Genomic DNA, 23,658 nt, shown 5'->3' on the forward strand with positions numbered 1-23,658 from the left:
AATGATCCTAATTACTACACCATAATATGATCATTCTCCTGTTATTGGACATTTAGGATATTTCCACATTTTTTAATAATTCCAGCATGAAAATTGTTTCTATATTTCTGTATTTTCCATATTTAGACTTACTATGATAGGATAGTGGAATTTAGAAATTCCTAAAGTGCAATTACTGTATCAAAGAATCATTTACAATTTTTGCTTTATATAAAGTACATAATCTGAAAAGTTCCATCCTTACCCCCAATGCACTCTTCAGAAATAACAGATTTTTATACACATATATTTTCCCAACATTTTGTGATAAACATTTTTTTTAAGATTTTATTTATTTAAAAAAAAAAGATTTTATTTATTTATTCATGAGAGACATGGAGAGAGAGAGGCAGAGACACAGACAGAGGGAGAAGCAGGCTCCATGCAGGGAGCCTGACACGGGACTCAATCCTGGGACTCCAGGATCACACCCTGGGCGGAAGGCAGGTCCCCAACCACTAAGCCACCCAGGGATCCTCCGATAAACATTTTCATGATAAAATAAATTAACTGAAAACTGAATAAATTGCACAGGAAAAACCTGTATAACCACCAACTAAATTCTACAATTAACACTTCATTTTATCATACATTTACCCATTAATTCATTCTATTTTAAAAGATTTTTGAAAAAAAATAAAAATAAAAGATTTCGGGATCCCTGGGTGGCGCAGCGGTTTGGCGCCTGCCTTTGGCCCAGGGCACGATCCTGAAGACCCGGGATCGAATCCCACGTTGGGCTCCCGGTGCATGGAGCCTGCTTCTCCCTCTGCCTGTGTCTCTGCCTCTCTCTCTCTGTGTGACTATCATAAATAAATAAAAATTTATAAAAAAAAATAATAAATAAAAGATTTCATTTTTAAAAATTAATTTACTTATTTGTTTTTTTTAAAGATTTTATTTATTTATTCATAAGAGACACAGAGAGAGGGAGAGGCAGGCTCCATGCAGGGAGCCCGATGTGGGACCCGATCCTAGGACTCCAGGAGCACACCCTGGGCTGAAGGCAGGCACTAAATCGCTGAGCCATCCAGGGATCCCTTAATTTATTTATGTATTTTAGATAGGGAGCAGAAAGAGAGAGACTCTTAAGCAGGCTCCATGCCCCAGCACATGAGCTGGGTTCGGAGCTTGATCTCACAATCCTGAGATCATGACCTGAGCCGAAACTGAGAGTCGGATGCTTAGCAGACTGAGCTATCCAGGTGCCCCTAAGATTTTCTTTTTTAAGGAATCTCTGAACACAATGTGGAGCTTGAACCCACAACCCTGAGATCAAGAGTTGTATGTTCCACCAACTGATTCAGCCAGGTGCCCCAATCCATTCTAGATATAGTTAAAGTATATTTTATAAAAATTGACTCATCCTATATTTACTATTGTATGACCTGCTGTTTTACGCAACAGTATTTATGGGTATTCTGGCATGTCAGTGTAGATACGTGTACATTTACTTTATGCTTTTCAAACAATTACACAGTATTCCAGTAAATGGATTTTTTTTAAAGTAAACTGTACCTTCAACGTGGGGTTCGAATTCATAACCCAAGAGTTGCATCGCGCTATGGACTGAGCCAGCAAGAAGCACCCAGTATATGGATTTCAATTTGACTGAAAGTATTTGAGAAGCCTATATATTCCAGACAATATTCCAGCCCTTGGGATATGTCAGGGAATGGTCTTCCTGTATTAACTGTATTTTGGGGCAACCAAATATCCCTAGTGGTTGAGGGAAATTTCTTCTTTACAGCCGACTTACTGTTTTGTTTTTTTTTTTTTTTTAGTTTTTTTTTTAAGATTTTATTTATTTATTCACGAGAGACACAGAGAGAGAGATAGAGGCAGAGACACAGGCAGAGGGAGAAGCAGGCCCCATGCAGGGAGCCTGACCTGGGACTCGGTCCCGGGTCTCCAGGATCACACCCCGGGCTGAAGGCGGCGCTAAACCGCTGAGCCACCAGGGCTGCCCCTTTTTTTTTTTTTTTTTTTAAGATTTTATTTATTCATGAGAGACAGGGAGAGAGGCAGAGACACAGTTAGAGGGAGAAGGAGGCTCCCTACGGGGAGCCCGATATGGGACTCGATCCTAGAACTCCAGGATTACGCCTTGAACCAGAGGCAGATGCTCAACCACAGAGCCACCCAGACATCCCAACCTGCCATCATATGCCTCCAGACGCTCATAGCCTCAATCCTAAAGTCCAACATCAATATAAATAGGCCTCAAGGGGCAACTGCGTGGCTCAGTGGTTGAGCGTCTGCCTTTGGCTCCGATCATGATCCCTGGATTCTTGGATGGAATTCCACATCGGGCTCCCTGCAGGGAGCCTGCTTCTTCTGCTCTCTCTCTGTGTCTCTCATGAATAAATAAATACAATATTTTAAAAAAAAATAAGAATAAAAAATAAAAATAAAAAAATAAACAGACCTCAAGAGCTTTTTATTTTATTTTATTTTTTATTTTTAAGAGCTTTTTATTTTAATGATGACTATTTTTATTTCCATTTCACTAACTACTTAAGACTGAATATATTTTTATGCACGTGTATGTAAAACAAGTTTTTCTAATTGATTAATTTTTTGTGTGCATTTGCATACTATTTTATATTTTGTAGTTTATTTGTACATATGCACACATATTTTGGTCTTATTTATGCAGTGAAACCAAAATCTTCATGGTCTTTGTTTTTTTTTTTTAATTTTAATTCCAATGTAGTTAACAGACAGTTGTTATAAAGAACGAAGTTTCATTTATAGCGAGTATAGACAATAGAAGGGTAAGTTAAATGTCATCATGTGGAACAACAGACAAATCCAGAGCATAGATATTATACAGGAACAGTTGATTTAGTTTCTGCAAGGCACGGGGGAAAAAAGGAATAGGAGAACAGCTGTCTCAGATCAGGAGTCCTAGAGACATGGCAACCAGAAGTCATGTGTGGACAGTCTGGATCCTGATTTCAATGAATCAGCTATTAAAAGTCATATTTTGGAGGCACCTAGCTGATTCAGACAGAAGAGCATACTACTCTTTACCTCAGGGTCATGAGTTTGAGCCCCACATTGGGTGTAGAGATTACTTAAATAAAAATAAAACTTTAATGAAAGTCATGTTTTTTAAATAATTGGAGACATTTGATTATGGATGGAGATAATACCAATTATTGCTAATTCTGTTAATGTGGTCATGGCATTGGTGCTGTGTAAAAAAATGCCTATAAATTTATTTATTACATACTTACTAAAGTATATAGACATACATGACATATCTGGGATTTGCATCAAAATACTGTACCAAGAAAAAAAGCAATTATACAAAGATGGCAAAATATTAAGCATTATTTAATCTGAGTGATGTTCTTTGGGGATTCATTATGCCCTCCTGCTTACTTTTTTTTTCCTCCTGCTTACTTTTAAAACATACTCATAATAAAAATTCAAAACAATATAGTTTTTACCATGTAAATGTATGTTTTATAAAAATGGTAAATACAGCAACTAAGTCTTCTACTACTTTTTTTTTTTAAGATTTTATTTATTTGAGAGAGAGAGGACAAGCAGAGGAAGGGACAAGAGAGAGGGAGAGGAAGAAGCAGCCTCCTTGCTGAGTGGGGACCCTGGGATCATGACCTGAGATGAAGGCAGATGCTCAATCACTGAGCTACTTAGGTCCCCCCTTTTATGACTTTTTCATTAAATGCTCAACCACAGTGTTGTGTGTAGATATTATTCATTGATTTTTACTATTCTAAGAATCACTTATAATTATACCATCATTTATTTACCCATTCTCCTGTGATGGAAATTCAGGTTGGATTTCTGTTTTTACTGATTAGGTGAGTTCGGCTTTTCTTTTTCTTTTCTTTTTTTTTTTTTTAACTAGGAGTTTAGTAGTTTTTTTGTGTTTTTTTTTTTTTTTTAAACAAAGAGTTTAATGTGCTCTTTGTATTTTTTGTATGTTTTTTGGCTTCAGCTTTTATGCAAACATTTTATTGTTATTCCCTCCACCCTGGTTTTGCTTTGTAGTTTCTGATTGTAATAGTAACATATGTTATAAAAAATACAAGCACTTCAAAATTATATATAAAAAGTGTTTCCTGTAATCTTACCTCTGGAGATAATTACTATTTCAATTAGATGTATATTCCCACATATTTTGTTTTTTTTTTATTTTTAGAGATTGTCCTCCAAAATTCTTTATCTTCTTCTCTTATATAATATCTGAGTTTCCATAGGACTCAGTCACCTCCAATGGAGTGTGAGAGGAAATGATATGTGCCAGTATCAGGGCCAGCAGGCTCAGTCCGTAACTGCACCATGAGTCTTCTTCATACCCTTTTCTCTTGGGGGCTGGAGTGGTGATGAGGATGGCTGGAATCATCTCAGTAGGAATAAGTTATACATGACAGTGCTCATAAATAATTACTCTGAGTAGAAGCTCTTTCTCTTCCTCCTCCCACTAACTGGGAACATCTTCCCTAATCTGTTGAGGGAGAAAGAAATAAAATTCTATTTTGTTTTAACTATTTACTTTAGGTCTAATTGTTACAGTAGGTTTTTTAAAAAAATTATTTATTCATGAGAGACACAGAGAGACAGAGACACAGGCAGAGGGAGAAGCAGGCTCCATGCAGGGAGCCAGACATGAGACTGGATCCCTGGTCTCCAGGATCATGCCCTGGGCTGAAGGCAGCTCTAAACTGCTGAGCCACACAGGGTACCCCTAATTGTTACAGTAGTTTGATTTAATCCTAGCTAATAGTACATTAGCCAGTTATAATGCAAAGCCCAAATCTTTTTTTGATTATATCAAAATATACATTTTATAAAATATGCTTGTGGCTCCTGGGTGGCTCAGTCAATTAAGCATCTGCCTTTAGCTCATGTCATGATCGTGGGGTCCTGGGATCAAGCCCCAAGTTGAGCTCCCTGCTCAGCAAGGAATCTGCTTGTTCTTCTCCTTCTGCCTCTCCCCCGGCTCATTCTCTCTCTCTCTCTCTCTCTCAAATAAATAAGATCTTTTTAAAAATAAGCCATCTTAACCATTTTTAAGTATATTGTTCATCAGCATGAAGCATACTGACATTGTTGCCCAACCATTACCACCCTCTCTCTCTCTCTCTCTCTCTCTCTCTCTTTTTTAACCACCCCCTATCTCAAGAACTTTTTTCATCTTCCCAAACTGAAACTTTGTACCTATAAAAAAACTCCCCATGGGTTGCCTGGCTGGCTCAGTCTGTGTCTGATTCCTGATCTTTTTTTTTTTTTTTTAAGATTTTATTTATTCATGAGAGACAGAGAGAGAGACAGAGAGAGGCAGAGGCATAGACAGAAGGAGAAGCAGGCTCCATTCATGGAGCCTGATGTGGGACTCAATCCCAGGTCTCCAGGATCATGCCCTGAGTCAAAGGCAGATGCTCAACCACTGAGCCACCCGGGTGTCCCTGATTCTTGATCTTAACAGTTGTGAATTTAAGCTCCATACTGGGTGTAGAGATTATATAAAAAGTAAATTAATTAAGGGGCACCTGGGTGGCTCAGTTGGTTACCTTTGGCTCAGGTCATGATTTCCAGATCCTGAGATCAAGCCCCACATTGGGCTCCTTGCTCAGCGAGGAGACTGTTTCTTCCTCTCTATTTGCTCCTTCCCCTGTTCCTGCATATAACCTCTTCATTCCTCATTTTATTTATTTATTTTTCCTCATTTTATTTTTTAAGATTTTATTTATTTATTAATGAGAGACACACACACAGAGAGAGAGAGAGGGGGGTAGAGACACAGGCAGAGGGAGAAGCAGGCTCCATGCAGGGAGCCTGACATGGGACTTGATCCTGGATCTCCAGGATCAGGCCCTGGGCTGAAGGTGGCACTAAACTGCTGAGCCACCTGGGCTGCCCTACAATTCTTTTTTAAGAAACCATTCTATACAATATTCAGTGCTCGTCAGAGTGTACTATTTTTTAAAGATTTTCTCTTTTTTAAAGATTTTATTTATTTATTCATGACAGACACAGAGAGAGAGGCAGAGACATAGGCAAAGGGAGAAGCAGGCTCTCTGTGGGGAGCCTGATGTAGTATTCTATCCCAGGATCCCAGGATCCCAACCTGAGCGAAAGGCAGACATTCAACCACTAAGCCACCCAGGCACCCCTAAGATTTTATTTTTAAGTAATTTTTATACCCAACATGGGGCTCAAACTCAAAACCCAAAGAGGAAGAGTCACATCCTCTACTGACTGACCCAGCCAGGTGCCCCTCATCATCAGTGTACTCAATCCTCTTTATCTCACTTCTCTCCACCCAACTTGCCTCTGGCAACTGCCACTTTGTTCTCTATATTTAAATGTCTGGGGTTCTTTGGTCTATTTTTCCTTTATTGGTTCATTTATTTCGTTTCTTAAATTCCACATATGAGTGAAATCATTTGTCCTTCTCTGATTTATTTCGCTTAGTATTTTACCCTCTAGGTCCATCCATGTTGTTGCAGATGGCAAGATCTCATTCTTTTTTATGGCTGAATAATATATATGTATATACCACATCTTCTTTATCCATTCATCTATGGATGGACACTTGGGTTGCTTCTGTATCTTGAGTATTATAAATAATGCTGCAATAAACATAGGGGTGCATGTATCTTTTCAAATTAGTGTTTTCATTGGGTAAATACTCAGTAGTGGAATTACTACTGAGTAATATATAGTGATTCTATTTTTAGTTTTTTGAGGAACCTCCATTCTGTTTTCTACAGAGACTGCACCAATTTGCATTTCTACCAACAGTGCACCAGGGTTCCTTTTTCTCACCAACCCTTGCTGCTATTTCTTGTGTTTTTTATTTTAGCCATTTTGACAGGTGTGAGGTGATATCTCATCGTGGTTTTGGTTTGCATTTCCTTGATGATGAGTGATAATGAACATATTTTCATGTGTCTGTTGGCTGCTACCATCCTACTTTCTGTTTCTGTAATCTTTTTTTTTTTTTAAGATTTTATTTATTTATTCACAAGAGACACACAGAGAGAGGCAGAGACACAGGAAGAGGGAGGAGAAGCAGGCCCTATACAGAGACTTGATCCGGGGACTCTGGGATCAGGCCCTGAGCCAAAAGCAGTGCTCAACCACTTAGCCACCCAGCCGTCCCCCATTTCTGTAATCTTAACTACTTTAGATACCTCACATAAGTGAAATCATGTAGCATTTGTCCTTTTGTGACTGGCTTATTTGTGAGTTAGGATAATGTCCTCAAAATTCGTCTATGTTGGGGATCCCTGGGTGGTTTAGTGGTTTAGCGCCTGCCTTCGGCACAGGGCATGATCCTGGAGTCCCAGGATTGAGTCCCATGTCAGGCTACTTGTATGGAGCCTGCTTCTCCCTCTGCCTATGTCTCTTCCTTTCTCTCTCTCTGTCTCTCATGAATAAATAAATAAAATCTTTTAAAAAAATCGTCTATGTTGTATCAGGTGTCAGGATCTCCTTCCTTTTTAAGGCTGAATAATATTGCACTATATATAGATATATATCTATATATATCTATATATATCACATGTTGCTTATCCATCCATCCACTGATGGATACTTGCATTGGGTGATGCACAATTCTTTTTTTTTTTTTTTAAGTTTATTTAAGTAATCTCTACACCCAAGAGGGGCTCGAACTCACAACCCCAAGATTGAGAGTTCCATGCTCCTCTGAGCCAGCGGACCCCAGCTCTTGATGCCCAACTCTTAACTAGCTTGGGCAACACAGGTGATGTACTGACTCCTATAACAAACCTCAGAAAGGGCAAGTGAGCAAATGGCAACAGTCCAGGAACTCAAATGCCATCAAGATTTTTTGTCTCTCAAAAAAAAAAAAAAAAAAAAAGATTTTTTGTCTCTCATTATTCCTTCCCAGGCCCACATCTCCCCATATTTTACCTCCTACAATAAACAACTTCCCTTTCTTTAGTTATTAACAACACAAAAGAATTGAATATACATGTATTTCCTTGAAACAAAACTGGGAATTTTGTAACTGGCTTTTTAATACTTAATTGTGTATTTTTAACATCTTTCCATGTCAGCTTATATTTTTTCTTTTTTTTTTAGGATTTTATTTTTATGTAATCTCTACTCCTAACATGGGGCTTTGAACTTACAACCCCGAGGTCAAGAGTGACATGCTCCACCAACTGAGCCAGCCAGATGCTCCTATATAGCGTTTTAATAGCTTTTGATATACCAACGTGTAATTGTACTATAATTTTTTCATTGCTCAATGTTATAATCTAAATAGTTATAGAATATTTACTTTTAAAAAAGCATTTTACATATATATGTACATATATAAGCAGAAGTGGTGTCTGGGTGACTCAGTCAGTTGAGCATGTTCCTTTGGCTCAGGTCATGGTCCTGGGGTCCTGGGATGGAGCCCTGCATCCAGCTCCCTGTTTAGCAGGGAGTCTGCTTCTCTCTCTCCCTCTGCCCCTTTCTCTTGCTCTTGCTCTCACTCACTCTCTCTTCCTCAAATGAAAAAATAAAAAATCTTTAAAGGAAAAAAATTTAAAACTATTTATTTATTTAAAAGATTTATTTATTTATTTATGATAGACAGAGAGAGAGAGAGAGAGAGAGAGAGAGAGAGAGGCACAGACACAGGAGGAGAGAGAAGCAGGCTTCATGCCGGGAGCCTGATGTGGGACTCGATCCCAGGACTCCAGGATTGTGCCCTGGGCCAAAGGCAGGCGCCAAACTGCTGAGCCACCCAGGGATCCCCCCCCCAAAATTTAAAAAATTTTAAATTAAAAATAAAAAAATCAGAAGTGATTTTTAAAAAATATTTCATTTATTTGAGAGAGAGAGCACAAGCAAGGGGAGCAGCAGAGGGAGAGGGAGAAGCAGGCTCCCCACTGAGCAGAGAGCCCCAAGTGGGGCTCAAACCCAGGACCTTGAGATCATGACCTGAGCTGAAGGCAGATGCGTAACCCACCGAGCCACTCAGGTGCCCCTAGCAGAAGTTATTTAAGTGAAAATCTCCCAGGTGCATTGTTTCAGGTCGGTATTATTGCTATCTATACCTTCACTCCCATTTATTAAGCCACTTCAACTAACTTCAAGTTCATAAATATACAATGAGGTCAGAGCCCAACCAGGATGGGACAGAATGTGTCCCAAGTTAGAAGGGGACAGCGTGCCTCCTCAGTGAGGGCTCCTGTAGAGCACCAGTGCTCTATCGTACAATTAATATTCTCTTTCCCTATATCTGACTGGGTCTTCTGGCTGTGGCTGGGTTTGTCTCCCGATTTTTTTTTTTTTTTTAATTTATTCGAAAGATAGAGGCAGAGACGCAGTCAGAGGGAGAAGCAGGCTCCATGCAGGGAGCCCAACATGGGACTCGATCCGGGGTCTCCAGCATCACGCCCTGGGCTGAAGGTGGCGCTAAACCTCTAAGCCACTTGGGCTGCCCTGTGTCCTTATTCTTAAAGCATGCTGCTTTGTTGCCTAGGACATTGATCCAAGCTTCCAGGCCCCTCAAGTACATATGCGTGAGATTCACGATAGCTGACCCATCTGAAGGTTGGAAAGGCTTGCTCAAAGGTGGAACCTCCATTCCAGCATAAACCATCCTGAATTCTACTGCAGAACGGTTTTCCTTCTGGGGATGGTGAATCCTAGAGCATGGCCAACAAGCAGATGTTCCAAGTGGCTTCCTCTGAGACTTTCTCCCCAACAGGGAGCCATCTGGCCACTTGCTTTTTATCACATTTCTAATAGCTGCTCCATTTCCTCAAGGGCTGTTGTAAAATCATTTACTTGACTGTTATATAAAATCTGCTGTTCTATGATCCGGGCCCTCTCTTCTTTCATCTTCAACTTTACTTTCAAGGCCTGGAACTGCTCCATCTGTTTTTTGGCTGTTTCTTTAAAAAGCTTCAACTTATCTTGCAAAGTTTCTAACAGCAACATAGAGCCCATGTGATGTGTGTGGGTTCTTGCTTGCCGTGATGCCAGGGGTCTCATTGCCTAAAATTGCCTTGCCCAACTGTGGTACTGCCACATTTCCAGCAGCCCCACCTTTTGGGTCAAGTACTTCAGTTCTTCCTGAGTTTCAGTCAACTTCAGTCAACTATAGGCAACTGCTTGGGGACAGCCTCTAGGAGCCGATTCTTAGCTTTGGGATCCTTTTCTAATTCTGCTTATTCAATGCTTTGCAGCTCTTTCTGACCTTCCTCCTGATGGCAGTGTCTGTGGCTTCCACCTGTCCATTCTCTTATTTCAGCTTGGTGACTTTAAAAAAAAAGATTTTATTTATTTATTTGACTAGGAAGGAGAGAGAGCAAGCCAGAGAGCACAAGCTGGGGGAACAGCAGAGGAAATGGGAGAATCAGGCTCTCTGCCAATCAGGGAGTGTCTGTGGTTGAGTGTCTGCCTTCAGCACAGGACATGATCCTGGGGTCCAGGATTGAGTCCCGCACTGGGCTCCCTGCAAGGAGCCTGTATCTCCCTCTGCCTATGTCTCTGCCTCTCTCTCTGTCTCTCATAAATCAATCAATCAATCAATCAATCAATCAATCTTAAAAAACAAAGAATTATTTAAAAATAAAGTTAAAATCCTCCCCACAGTAAAATGTCACTATATCCTACCAGAATGACTAAAATTAAAAGAACAATGCCAAGTGGCTGTGAGGATTCAGAGCACTGTTAATTTTTTTCAGATTTCTTTTTCTTTTTTAGAAAGGGAGATAAGTGGGGTGCAGAGGGAGAGGGAGAGAATCTTAAGCAGGCTCTGCACCCAGCGCCGAGTCCAACACGGAACCCAGTGCAGGACTTGTCTCAATCTTGAGAGCTAAAATCAACAGTGGGACATTTAACTGAGTCACCCAGGTGCCCCTTAAGTTTTTATTTTTTTAAATTAATCTCTACCCCCAACATGAGGCTCCAACTGACAACTCCAAGATCAAGAGTCAATGCTCTAGGGGCAGCCTGGGTGGCTCAGCGGTTTAGCGCCGCCTTCGGCTCTGGGTGTGATCCTGGAGACCTGGGATCGAGTCCCACGCCGGGCTCCCTGCATGGAGCCTGCTTCTCCCTCTGCCTGTGTCTCTGCCTCTCTCTGTGTGTCTCTTATGAATAAATAAATAAAATCTTTTAAAAAAATCTTAATTGATTTAGAAGATAACAAATGAAATAGGGGTACCTGGCTGGTTCAGAGATCATGGGTAGTTCCTTAACAAGTGGTACTTCTTCTTCGCCAATGGGAGTTTAAGTCAAGAGACAGATAAAATAGGGAAAAGTTTCTGGTTGCCTTTCAAGAAATATCTGTTGAGGGGCACCTGAGTGGCTCAGTTGGTTAAGGATTTGCCTTTGGCTTAGGCCATGATCCCAGAGTCTTGAGATCAGGCTGCTTCTGGCTCCCTGCAAAGCAGGGAGCTTGCTTCTCCCTCTCCTTCTGCCCCTCCCACTGCCTCTCAGGCTCTCTCTCTCTCTGCTCTCTCTCAAAAAAATTTTTAAAAAATCTATTGAATCAGACACTATGACAAAAATCTGGAGAGACAAGAGAATAAGAAAATGGGTGTGATCCCTACTTTCATCTAACACATGGGTAGGTTCCAGGAAGCTTCTGAAGCCTAAGGAATTCATTCTGTTTTTTCATACCCAGCACCTAGATATGCTTATTTAATGAATTCAACAGTAGTTATTTAAAAAAAAATTTTTTTTAAATTTTTATTTATTTATGATAGAGAGAGAGAGAGAGAGAGAGAGGCAGAGACACAGGCAGAGGGAGAAGCAGGCTCCATGCACCGGGAGCCCGACATGGGATTCGATCCCGGGTCTCCAGGATCACGCCCTGGGCCAAAGGCAGGCGCTAAACCGCTGCGCCACCCAGGGATCCCTCAACAGTAGTTATTGATGGAGGAGGTGATGGGGATGAAGATGGTCAAAAGGTACAAACTTTCAGTTATAAGTACTAAGGAAGGATATAATACACAACATGAGGACTACAGTTAACACTGTGGTATGGTATATGGGAAAGTTGTTAAAGGATTATATTCTAAGAATTCTCATCACAGGAAGAAAATTTTTTTTGGTATCTATTGTGGGTAGCCATTTCACAGTATCTGTAAGTCAAATTAAAAAACCAATATTTAGGCAGCCCCGGTGGCACAGCGGTTTAGCACTGCCTGCAGCCCGGGGTGTGATCCTGGAGACCTGGGATCAAGTCCCACATCAGGCTCCCTGCATGGAGCCTGCTTCTCCCTCTGCCTGTGTCTCTGCCTCTCACTGTGTCTCTATGAATAAATAAATAAAATCTTAAAAAAAAATTATTGAACACTTATTATGGGTAGGCATTATTGTAGGCCCTGAGGATATAAAACAGACAAAATCCCTATCCCTGTAGAATTTACCTTCTAATTAGAGAAGACTACAAATAAAGTAAGTAAGGTATGAAGTACAAAATATACTGTTAGATGGTGATTAGTGATTTGGCTAAAAACAAAGCAGGAGGGGCACCTGGATGGTTCAGTGGTTGAGTGTATGCCTTTGGCTCAGGTCATGATCCTGGGGTCCTGGGATCGAGTATTGCATTAGGCTCCCCAGAGGGAGCCTGCTCCCCGCCTGCCTATATCTCATCTCCACCTCTCTCTGTGTGTCTCTCATGAATAAATAAAAATAAAATCTTAAAAAAAAAGGCTGGAAAGGGGGATTAGAAGCATGGATGTATGTGTATATTTTATTATTTCTGTCTTTCTGTACGTGTATTTGCATGTAATTTTAAATGAGGTGGTCAGCGAAGACCCAACTACCAAGGTGACATTTACATCAAGACCCGAAGGAGGTAAGGAAGTGAGTCATGTGCATATTTGGATAATTCTGTGGCCTACAAAGATAGTCTCTGTTTACAGTGTTTGTAGACTCTATGGCAGTTGGGAGAGAAATATAAAATTAATTGTGGTAATGTATGTAGCAACATTCTATGAGTTGCAATGATCTATAAATATAGGATGCTTTCAGTAAATTACACAAAATTGTTAACAAGATCAGCATCACATATTAGCATTATCAATGTATATAAAATGAGAAACTATACAGTGCAATTAGGGAATATGATAATGCACAATTTAGAGGCTAATTGTTCTGGTCTATATGGTACCAGAAAAACTGATTAGATTTTCCTCTCACAAGGAGGAAAGAGGTGTTTCCAACACATGGGAAAACCTTTGAGGCTTCAAGTTGGGAGTCTGGTTTTTTTTTTTTTTTTTTTGTGGTAAGGTAGAGTATAATCAGTATTTGTGGATATAGGAATTATTTGCCTAGGGAAGCCAGATGATGTTATAGAGAAATCATTTGGAAACCCACGAGTTATTTGCCTGTTGCTGGGGCCAAAAGGTCCCAAAACTAAGTCTTCTTTTTTTTTTTAATGTGTATTTCATTGTCATTCTAAAGTGTAGAACCTGCATTATTAGCCTTTTTAAACAAACAAACAAACAAACAAACAACAAACAGTTGTAGTTTGAATTTCACCTAGATCTTGGGATTTCTGAGTCACTCTGAAGGAGGTCTTTCGGGACCTAACATGGGTTGTTTAAAACATTTTTTCGGGGGGGAGAAGCAGGTTAGGACCGGGCAATCGGTCTCTTCATAAGAACCCTTAGGAGCTTCCTGGCGCTGCAGGGATTTTTTGCAAAATTGTGCGTTCACACAGCGGATCATCCCGCTAGAAAGCACTCCCCTAACTCTGAAAGCTTGCAATATACACTCACGTTCCGCATCTCAGCAAAGGAAGAAGGCCGGGCTCCTGTTGCTCGTCTGTCGGGGCACAAGGAGGGTGTGTCATGCGCCCAACGCTGGCCGAGCACCATTCCATTCACTCATTCATTCATCCATCAAATATTTTATTACGCGCATAATTCAGTGCCAAGCCGTCGTCGCCCACCAGGTGATCCGGGACGCCTGCGGGTACGGTGCGGGGAGCCGAGGACTTCGGATTCTCTGGCCGAGTCTTCCCACCCTTTCCGTCGGTGGAGCTCCGAGACAAAGAGGAGCGCTCCTGCAGCTCCCCGGGGCTGGAGGGTTTCGCCCGCAGCCCCGGGGGCTTCGGCGCGGCTGCTTCTCCACTCCCCAGCCCGAGGGGGCGCTGCAGCGCCGCGCGCCCCGCTCGCCCCTGCGCCGCGCTCCGCTCGGCTCGGCGCTGCTGGCGGCACCGCGGTGGTACGTTCCCCCTCGCCGCCCTCCCCCTTCTGCTCCTCCTCGGCCCTCCCCGCCGGTGGTAGGTGCCGGAAGTGCCGCCATTTTGGGTGTTCTGCTCTGGCGGCAGCGGCGGCAGCGGCGGCGGGACGCGGAGGCTCCCCCGGGACTCGGCCTCAGCAGCGAGGCGGCGGCGGCGGCGGCTGCGGAGGCGCAGGCAGCAGCTGAGGCAGCGGCGGGCTCAGGTGCAGCCGCTGGTGAGTGCGGCGCCCGCGGGTTAACGGGCCGCGGGTGGGAGGGAGGGAGAGAGGGAGGGAGAGGAGGCAGGAGGGAGGCGCCGCGGGGCGGGTCCGGTCCTGGCGGCCGCGGGTCACAGGGCCCTTCGGGCGCGGCCGCTCCCGGCTCCCCGCGCCCCGGGGGCAGGTCGGCGATCTCCTCCCGCGTGTCGGGGCCCTCGGCTCCCCGGGTCCCGCCGCGCTCGTCCGGCGCGTGCCCCCGCGCCCAGGGAGACCCGCCCTCCTCGTGGCCTGGCCCCCGCTCCCCGCTGCCCTTTGCCTTCACCCTCCGGGTCCCCGAGGGCTCCGTTCCCCGCCCTGGGGTAGTTCCGTCCTCCTTTTTTTTTTTTTTTCCGGCCGCCGTGCCAGATCCAGGCTGTCTGCCCGGGACACCCCTTCCTTCCTCCTGACGTCCCACGTGTTCTTGGTGTTGACCCCCGGAGGGGGCTCGGGACCCCGGCCTTTGGGAGGGCGGTGCGCCTCCTCCGGAGCCTCGAGAGCCCCCCGGTTCCCCGCCCCGAGCCACTAGGGCCTTGGCTCGCCCTCCCCCCACATCAGGTGCTCACCCAGTCGTGGCCTAGTAGCAGGGCTGGGATCTCGCACCCGAGAGCGCCGAGAGCACACTGAAGAGCTTTTTCTGTTTTTTTGTGTTTTTTGCTTTTTTGTTTTTCCTCTAGGGACCTGGCTTTGGATTTAAAGCCGGTGGTGTCTTGGTGGCGGTCTTTGGGGCAGGATGTTGTTTTAATCCTTAAGACTGTGACAGCACGGGATCTAAGGAGCTTCTCGTGGGTTCAGGCTCATCCTCATCCTCCTCCTCCTCACGGTTGAGGGGAAGGTGGTGAGATTTTGGTCGGAGCCCGTTTCAGCAAAATGGAATCTTTTTCTCTCCGGCGGAGTTAATGCTGCACTTTTATGACCCCCGAGTCGGAAGGCTGTATAACAGTTTCTCAATAGCGGCGGTGCTTTACAGTGTCTGCAGTGTAAGAGGTTACAGATACTCAGTGAATCCTTTACAAGAACTTCATCTTTTAAAAGTCTTTGATTCTCTGTGGATTGTGGAGAGGCTTTAATTGTATTCTCTCGCCTTTTTCCACAAGTGTTGGGTTGGCTCTTCCTCAAGTGTGGCGTCTCTTCTGGTGCTGTGCAAGTTCGGCTCCTCCTTAACATTCTCCACATAGACGCGCATAGGGTTTCTTTCTGTTTGAACGTTAGTGAGTCCACCCGGAAGATCACAACCATAGCGTGCAGAAAACTACTGCCGGGACCTCCCCCTCCCCATGCTAGTTTTATACTCTTCTAGTTTTACTTTACAATATGTGGTTTCTCGATTATGAATTAGCTAAGATTGAAGCATTGCCTGCCGTTAGTAAAGCAGAGCTGGAGCTTTCAGCTGTTGCTTTAACCAGGAAGTTTGTGGTTCCCCCCAGTGGTTTTTTTTTTTTTTTTTTTTTCTTTTTTCCCTCTTGACTCTCCACCACCTGTTTCCATTAAGAATGGCTCTTGGCCCAGAGCATAGGTCTCAACTTTTTTTCCAATCATTCATTCTTGTGCTCGGGGTTTTCTCATCCTAAGATGGTATCTAGGCTTACAATCCATTAGCATGTAGGGCTATTAGAGATGAGAGATCTTTCCCAACTCTTTTGCTTTTCAGATGAGGAAACTGAGGCTCCAGGGATTAAGTGACTTACCCAAAGTTACATAGCAACTATTCTTAGAATAGTCATGTCGTAATTTTTTGTTGTTTTTTTTAAGAAAGTATCAGGAGCAATAATGCAAATTGCCTTTTACGATTTGATGGAATGGGAAGGCCCCTGGGCTTGAAGTTTATAAAAGGCCTGGTAATCCTTGCTTTGTTGGTTGCTAGCAGTACAACCTTGATCAAATCACTTAACTGTTCTGAGCCTCAGTTTATTCTCATCAGCAAAATGGAGGAAATAGTGTCTATCTCTTGGGTGCTAATTCACCTTCAGTGCAGTACATGTGAGACTGCCTGTGGTGTAAGAGGCGGACAGATTTTTTTTTTTTTTTGCGGACAGATTTTTGAGGCAGAATGTTTATTTTTCTAAAGATGTCCACCTAATTTTCTTACTACAGAAGCTAAGATTAATTATAAAAAATACAGAAAAGAAATGAAGAAATTCACCATTAGTCCCATCACTCATAAATGACTGTTCTTGGTACTAGATAGATGTTTATTATTTTAACAAAATAAGCTTTTCTTACAGTTTTGTGAATTTAAGATTTAATAGTATATGAGAGACATAGCTTAACAAACATTTAATTTATTATTTTTTTAAACAAATACATTTTATTTTATTTTTTTTTATTTTTTATTTTTTTTTAAACAACAAATACATTTTAAATGGTGCTGTGGATTTAATAGCTCCAACACATGTAAGGTGGGACAGTGGATTCCAGCACTGGCACAGAAAAAGTTGCTTGCTTATTTATTTATTTTTAAGATTTTATTTTTTTGAGAGAGAGAAAATGTGTGCGTGGGCAGGAGGAAGAGCAGAGGGAGAGGGACAAGCAGACTCTTAGCATGGAGTCGGATGCTGGGCTCAGTCTCATGACCCTGAGATCACCACCTGAGCCGAAACCAAGAGATGGATGCTTAACCGACTGAGCCACCCAGGTGCCCAGAAAAGTTGCTCTTTTAAACATATGCTGGGATGGAAGAAGAGAAGGAAAGGAAGGGCAGTGATCTAACATTTATCATATATTTACCACGAAAAAAAATTTTTTTTTTCCCCATGAAAATTTGGGTTCTCCTGCTAAATAAATGTAGGTGGTGAGTATCCTGAATTCTCTCTTTTCCCATGACTGCCACTGCAGCTTCTTTTAACTTAATTTTCTTGTAAGACTGGACCTAGTAAAGAAGGAGGGGACGTTAGAAGGTGATGGTTTGCCTTGGAAAGGAAGAGAAGAGCTGTCACGTGGAGGCCCTGGTGAAGAAGTTGGGAGAAGTAGGATCATAGTCACCTCTGTGCTCAAGGCTCAGGGTACTTTGGACAAATTGCTCTTTTTAAGCCATGGAATCATAGGATTTGGGTAAGCTATTTCCGTAGCTTTTTGTTGTTGTTTTTTTTTAAAGATTTTATTTGTTTATTCATGGGAGACAGAGGCAGAGAGAGAGGCAGAGACACAGGCAGAGGGTGAAGCAGGCTCCACGCAGGGAGCCCGATGTGGGACTCAATCCCGAGTCTCCAGGATCACGCCCCAAAGGCAGGCACTAAACTGCTGAGCCGCCCAGGGATCCCTTTATTATTTTTTTTAAACAGCTTTATTGAGATATAATTCACCTACCATACAATTTAGTGAGTATTGATCTATTATTAATTTTAAAAAATTGTAAAGGCAGCTCTTTATGCCCATGGGTCCTGTCCTTGTGCTTTAATAAAATCACTATTTTTGCACCCCACAAAAAATAAATATAGTAAAATACATGTAACAAAAATTTGCTATTTTAGCCATTTTTTATATTTCCTTTTTTTTTTTTTTTTTTTTTTAGATTTTATTTATTTATTCATGAGAGACACACGGAGAGAGGCAGACAGAGACAGAGTCAGAGGCAGAGGGAGAAGCAGGTTCCATGCAGGGAGCCCAATGTGGGACTCGATCCCGGGACTGGGATCACGCCCTGAGCTGAGCCACCCAGGCATCCCTGCATTTTTTTTAATGTAAAAAAAACACATGGGGATCCCTGGGTGGCTCAGAGGTTTAGCGCCTGCCTTTGGCCCAGGGCATGATCCTGGAGTCCTGGGGAGTCCCACGTCAGGCTCCCGGCATGGAGCCTGCTTCTCCCTCCTCCTGTGTCTCTGCCTTCCCCCACCCCTCTCTCTCAAATAAATAAGTAAATAAGTAAATAAATAAATAAATAAATCTTTAAAAAAACACACATAAAGTTTACTATTTTAACTTTTTGAGTGTGTAGTTCTATGGCATGAATTGCATTCCTGTTGATGAGAAACATGTCTCCAGAACTTTTTCATCTTGGAAATCTGAAACTTTATACCCATTAAACAACCCCCCCCTTCCCCCCCCCCCCCCCAAACTTCTGGTCACCACCCATCCATTTTCTGTTTCTGTGAATTTGACTGCTTTTGGATACCTCATATGGAGTAGATTCATACAGTATTTGGCTTTTTGTAACTGGTTATTTCACTTACCATAATATCTTTAAGGTTCATCCATGTTGTAGTATGTGAGAGGATTTCCTTACTTTTTTTTTTTTTTTAAGATTTTATTTATTCATGAGAGACAGAGAGGCAGAAACATAGGCACAGGGAGAAGGAGGCTCCCTGCAGGGAGCCCGATGGGGGATTCACTGGATCTGGGACTCCAGGATCACACCCTGAGCCCAAGGCAGATGCTCAACTGCTGAGCCACCTGCTCAGCCAACTGCTGAGTCTCTCTCTCTGTGTGTGTGACTATCATAAATAAATAAAATTTTTTTAAAAAAAGTCTGATTAAGGGATCCCTGGGTGGCGCAGCGGTTTGGCGCCTGCCTTTGGCCCAGGGCGCGATCCTGGAGACCCGGGATCGAATCCCACGTCGGGCTCCCGGTGCATGGAGCCTGCTTCTCCCTCTGCCTGTGTCTCTTTCTCTCCCTCTCTCTGTGACTATCATAAATAAATAAAAAATTAAAAAAAAAAGGCTGATTAATACTCTATTATATGTATATACATACTTGTATGTATCTCTTTTATGTATATACCACATTTTGTTTATCCATTCATCTGTTGATGGACATGAGTTGTTTCCACCTTTTGACCATTGTGATTAGCACTGCTGTGAGTGTGCAAATATCTCTTAGAGACCCTTCTTTCAATTTTTAATAATACCTAGATAATAGCCAGAATTGAAATTGCTGGATCATATAGTAGTTCTATTTTCAATGTTTTGAGGAACCTTCATACTGTTTTCCATAGTGGTTGCACTGTTTTACAATCCCACCAACAGTGCACAAGGGTTCCAGTATCCACATCCCTGCCAACATTTGTTATTTTCTCTGTGTTTAAATAGTAGCCATCCTTTTTTTTAATTTTTTAAAAAATTTTTATTTATTTATGATAGAGAGAGAGAGAGAGAGGCAGAGACATAGGCAGAGGGAGAAACAGGCTCCATGCACGGGGAGCCCGACGTGGGATTTGATCCCGGGTCTCCAGGATCGCGCCCTGGGCCAAAGGCAGGCGCTAAACCGCTGCGCCACCCAGGGTTCCCGCCACCCAGGGTTCCCAATAGTAGCCATCCTAATGGGGTGAGGTGATATGTTATTTTTTTAAATTGAAGTGTAGTTTATGTTCAGTATTATTTCAGTTTCACATGTTCAATATGGTGATTGGACATTTGTATACACTACTTCATTGTGGTTTTAATTTGCATTTCTCTTATTGATGTTAATTGAACATCTTTCCCCATTCCCCCCTCCTTGCCCCTGGTAACTTCTAGTCTTTTTTTTTTTTTTTTTTTTTTATTCATGAGAGACACAGAGAGGCAGAGATATAAGAAGAGGGAAAAGAAACAGGCTCGAGGCAGAGATATAAGAAGAGGGAAAAGAAACAGGCTCCATGCAAAGAGCCTGATGGCTCTGGGATCCCAGGACTCTGGGATCACACCCTAAGCCAAAGGCAGAATCTGCTCAACTGCTGAGCCACCCAGGCATCCCTCTAGTCTACTTTCTGTCTCTGTGAATTTGCCTATTTTAGGTATTTTATGTAATTGGAATCATAGGATATTTGTCCTTTTGTGTCACTTATTTCACTTAACATGATGTTTTCAGGGTTAATCCATGGTGTAGCATGTATCAGAATGTCATTCCTTTTTGTGGCTGACTTTCTCTGCTTTTTTGAGGTCAGGGATATCTCTTTAAATTTTTTTTTTTTTTAAGATTTATTTATTTGAGAGATTGTGCAAGAGAGCATGGGGGAAGTAGGAGAGGGAGAGAGAGAATCTCAAGCAGTCTGGTCTGTGAGCCCAGATGCAGTGCTTGATCTCAGAGCCCTGGGATCATGAGCTGAACTGAAACCGAGAGTTAAACACTCAACCAGCTGAGCTCTCCAGGCACCCTAGAGCTGTCTCTTTCATCTTGATATCTCACTTTCTCTTGGAGCCTCATAAAGGCTGTTGAACTGATTAGAATTCGTGTTCTTCATGTGGGTTGCCTATCACAGGGGGATGTCCATTGACTTGTGCAAAAATCTTGAAAATTCAAACGTATCAGTGTGTGTAAAGGTGTATAATAGTAACCCGTCATAGTTAATAACATCATTTCTAATTTCTAGTCTAATTATAATTTCCAATCTTTAATGTACAGCATTTTCAGAATAATTTATTGTGTACAGAAAAACTGTCACATGAAGGGACCAAGAGTAAAGAATAGGCAGATTTCCGCCCTATGTAATGGTTTTGTTAGAGGGATGATCCAGGTATTCCATATTGTGTAGAATTGGTTTTTTAATAAACATGGCATTTAATGGCCTAGTTAAAAAAGATAACTAGTACTTTTAGGGTAAGACATTTTGAGGGTAATCATAGGCCTCCTGGTTTGTTTCAATATGAACAAAGCTATTCAGAGTATTCTCCTGCATTAAAAGGCTTTCATCTTAAGATGAGCTTCTGCTTGCCTTTTTTTTTTTTTTTGAGGTTCATAACTGATTTTGATCTGCTGACCTACTTTTCTTCTCTTCTTTTTTGACCTAACCTCCTCCTTTTTCCTCCTTTCCAGTTATTTATTTTATTTTTTTAAGGTTTTATTTTATTTATTCATGAAAGTCACAGAGAGAGAGAGGCAGAGACACAGGCAGAGGGAGAAGCAGGCTTCATGCAGGGAGCCCAAAGTGGGACTCACCCCTGGGTCTCCAGGATTATGCTGTGGGCTAAAGGCGGCGCTAAACCCCTGAGCCCCCGGGGCTGCCTCTCCTCTTCAGTTATAAAGGGAATTTTAATATTGGTCCTTGGAATATGGGATGAACTGGAAGTTTTGTTAAGTCAGCCATTGTCCCAAAGAGCTGTTAGAACCCTCAGAGTGCTTAACACATGGGACTTTATTTAATGTCAGAGAAGATACACGTACTTTTTCTTCAAACAACATGAAACCATTCTTTTGTTCAAGCTATTTCTTGACACTTGGTTATTTTTAATAATACGATGTATCATGGAAGTTTAAGTATTTCAGAAATACAATTTGAACCAGAGATTAAATCCAATGTAGTTTTTCTGAATGGGACTTTTTTTTTTAAGATTTAACTTTTTTATTTATTTTTAAGATTTTATTTATTTATTCATGAGAGACAGGCAGAAGATTTAGGCAGAGACATAGGCAGAGGGAGAAGCTGGCTTCCTGCAGGGAGCCGGATGTGGGACTTGATCCCAGGACCCTGGGATCACGACCTGAGCCCAAGGCAGACGCTCAACCATTGAGTCACCCAGGTGTCCCTGATTGATTGATTTATGAGAGCTCATTGCGTGGGAGAAAGAGCAGAGGGAGGACAAGCAGAATCTATGCTGAGTGGAGCCAGGCTCAGAGCTCAAGCACAGGACCCCAGAGATCATGACCGAGCTAGAGCTAAAATCAAGAGTCGGCTCAACCAATTGAGCCACCCAGGCATCCTCTGAATAGGACAAAAGGCCATGATTGATTGCTGTTAGCATAATCCTATATTTAGCTGCACTTTTCTTCCAAGAGGTGCTATGTATGCTGAAATGGTCAAGTAAAATAGAAACAAGAAATTTGTTAAAACGTGGAAAATTGGGCAGCCCGGGTGGATTAGCAGTTTAGCGCCGCCTTCCGCCCAGGGCCAGATCCTGGAGACCCGGGATCGAGTCCCAAACCGGGCTCCCTGCATGGGGCCTGCTTCTCCCTCTGCCTGTGTCTCTGCCTCTCTCTCTCTCTGTGTCTCTCATGAATAAATAAAATCTTAAAAAAAAAAAAAAAAACTGGAAAATTCGTCTTCCTATAATAGAAATTTGATCTTTGATTCTCTAGTCCTTAAAATGGAAACTTGTGGCTTGAAAGAAAGATGTGATTTGAATGTGATTTATAAAGCATAGCCTGGGAGGGATAGTTGTGACTGCTCCAGTAAATGAGCTTAAAAATTGGTACCTTCAGGGAAGCCTGAGTGGCTCAGCAGTTGAGCGTCTGCCTTCAGCTCAGGATATGATCCCAGTCTGGGATCGAGTCCTGCATTGGGCTCCCTGTGAGGAGCCTCCTTCTCCCTCTACCTGTGTCTCTGCCTCTCTCTGTGTGTCTCTTATGAAAATATAAATAAAATCTTAAAAAAAAATTGGTACCTTCATTGTGTCACCTTTAACATTTCTGGGCCTGTTTTCCCATTTTAAATGGAGGTACCAACTTGGAATGGTAATGTGAGAAGTAGTTGAGATAACTAATGCTAGGCACTGAGGAGTGCCTGGTAAAGTGTTGATAATGGTATTTCCTTTTTTCATCTTTAAAAATGGGCTTATACTTACCTCATGAGTCAGTAACACAGTTCAACCAAATAAAACATCACAGTTAAAATGCCTAGCAGTGCCATACATAAACAGTAAGTTAGTGTTCATTTTGTTTCCCCTTTTGGGTGGTTTTTGTTTCACATTTTCCTTTGTCTTGGTATACTTAAGGGATAAGATTGTTTCCTAAAGTCCAATTTGTGCATCTGAAATGCTTTGCTACACAGGGGATCCTTCCCCATAGAACCTTTTAGCTCATTGCTCCCTGTGGAATACTTGGGTAATGTGGTTTCCTAGATTCATCTTCTCTGTCTGTATTTCTCACAGGAGAGTCTGTTGATAGGAGTCTTCTATGTTATAGAAAACTGAAAAATACAGATAGGTATGCTACTGGATTGTGATAGGTTCACCTGGGTCTCTTTCTAATTAGGTAACTAGTTTTTAGGCATAGAGAGAGGGGAGAGCAGGCTCTAATATTTATTTATTTACTTAAAAAATTTTTTTTTTAAATTTATTTATTCACGAAAAAGGGGGTGGGCAGAGACACAGGCAGAGGGAGAAGCAGGCTCCATGCGGGGAGCCTGACGCGGGATCTGATCCTGGGTCTCCAGGATCACGCCTTGGGCTGAAAGCGGCGCTAAACCGCTGAGCCACCTGGGCTGCCCAGGCTCTAATATTTAGAGTAGTAATGTAGATGAAAGAGTTAATCATAATCAGCTTAGTTGTT

At 42.3% G+C, this 23,658-nt stretch overlaps 2 protein-coding genes and 1 pseudogene across 5 annotated transcripts in view; 1 reads left to right on the top strand and 2 right to left on the bottom strand.

The window, feature by feature from the left end:
- Positions 1-3,573: 3,573 nt before the first annotated feature.
- The window catches only part of LOC125752894 (translation initiation factor IF-2-like), a 31,460-nt gene continuing 11,375 nt past the window's right edge, over positions 3,574-23,658 (bottom strand). Inside the window, exons 3-4 of the mRNA XM_049096296.1 lie at positions 13,782-15,023; positions 3,574-4,522 (exon numbers count right to left, since the gene is read on the bottom strand). Of these exons, the coding sequence (XP_048952253.1) occupies positions 13,930-15,023 (1,094 nt within the window). The 3' untranslated portion in view covers positions 3,574-4,522; positions 13,782-13,929. The remainder of the gene's footprint in view (positions 4,523-13,781; positions 15,024-23,658) is intronic.
- Positions 8,878-13,731, bottom strand: LOC125752893 (small kinetochore-associated protein-like; annotated as a pseudogene).
- Positions 14,326-23,658, top strand: part of CELF1 (CUGBP Elav-like family member 1) — a 93,277-nt gene continuing 83,944 nt past the window's right edge. For 3 of the 4 annotated variants that reach the window (XM_035701153.2, XM_035701157.2, XM_035701160.2), the window contains exon 1: positions 14,326-14,462. The gene's annotated coding sequence lies outside the window, so the exon portion shown is untranslated. The remainder of the gene's footprint in view (positions 14,463-23,658) is intronic. The other variant, XM_035701161.2, reaches the window with a different exon arrangement.

The sequence above is a fragment of the Canis lupus genome, chromosome 18, assembly GCF_003254725.2.
Source record: "Canis lupus dingo isolate Sandy chromosome 18, ASM325472v2, whole genome shotgun sequence".
NCBI classification, from domain to species: Eukaryota; Metazoa; Chordata; class Mammalia; order Carnivora; family Canidae; genus Canis; species Canis lupus.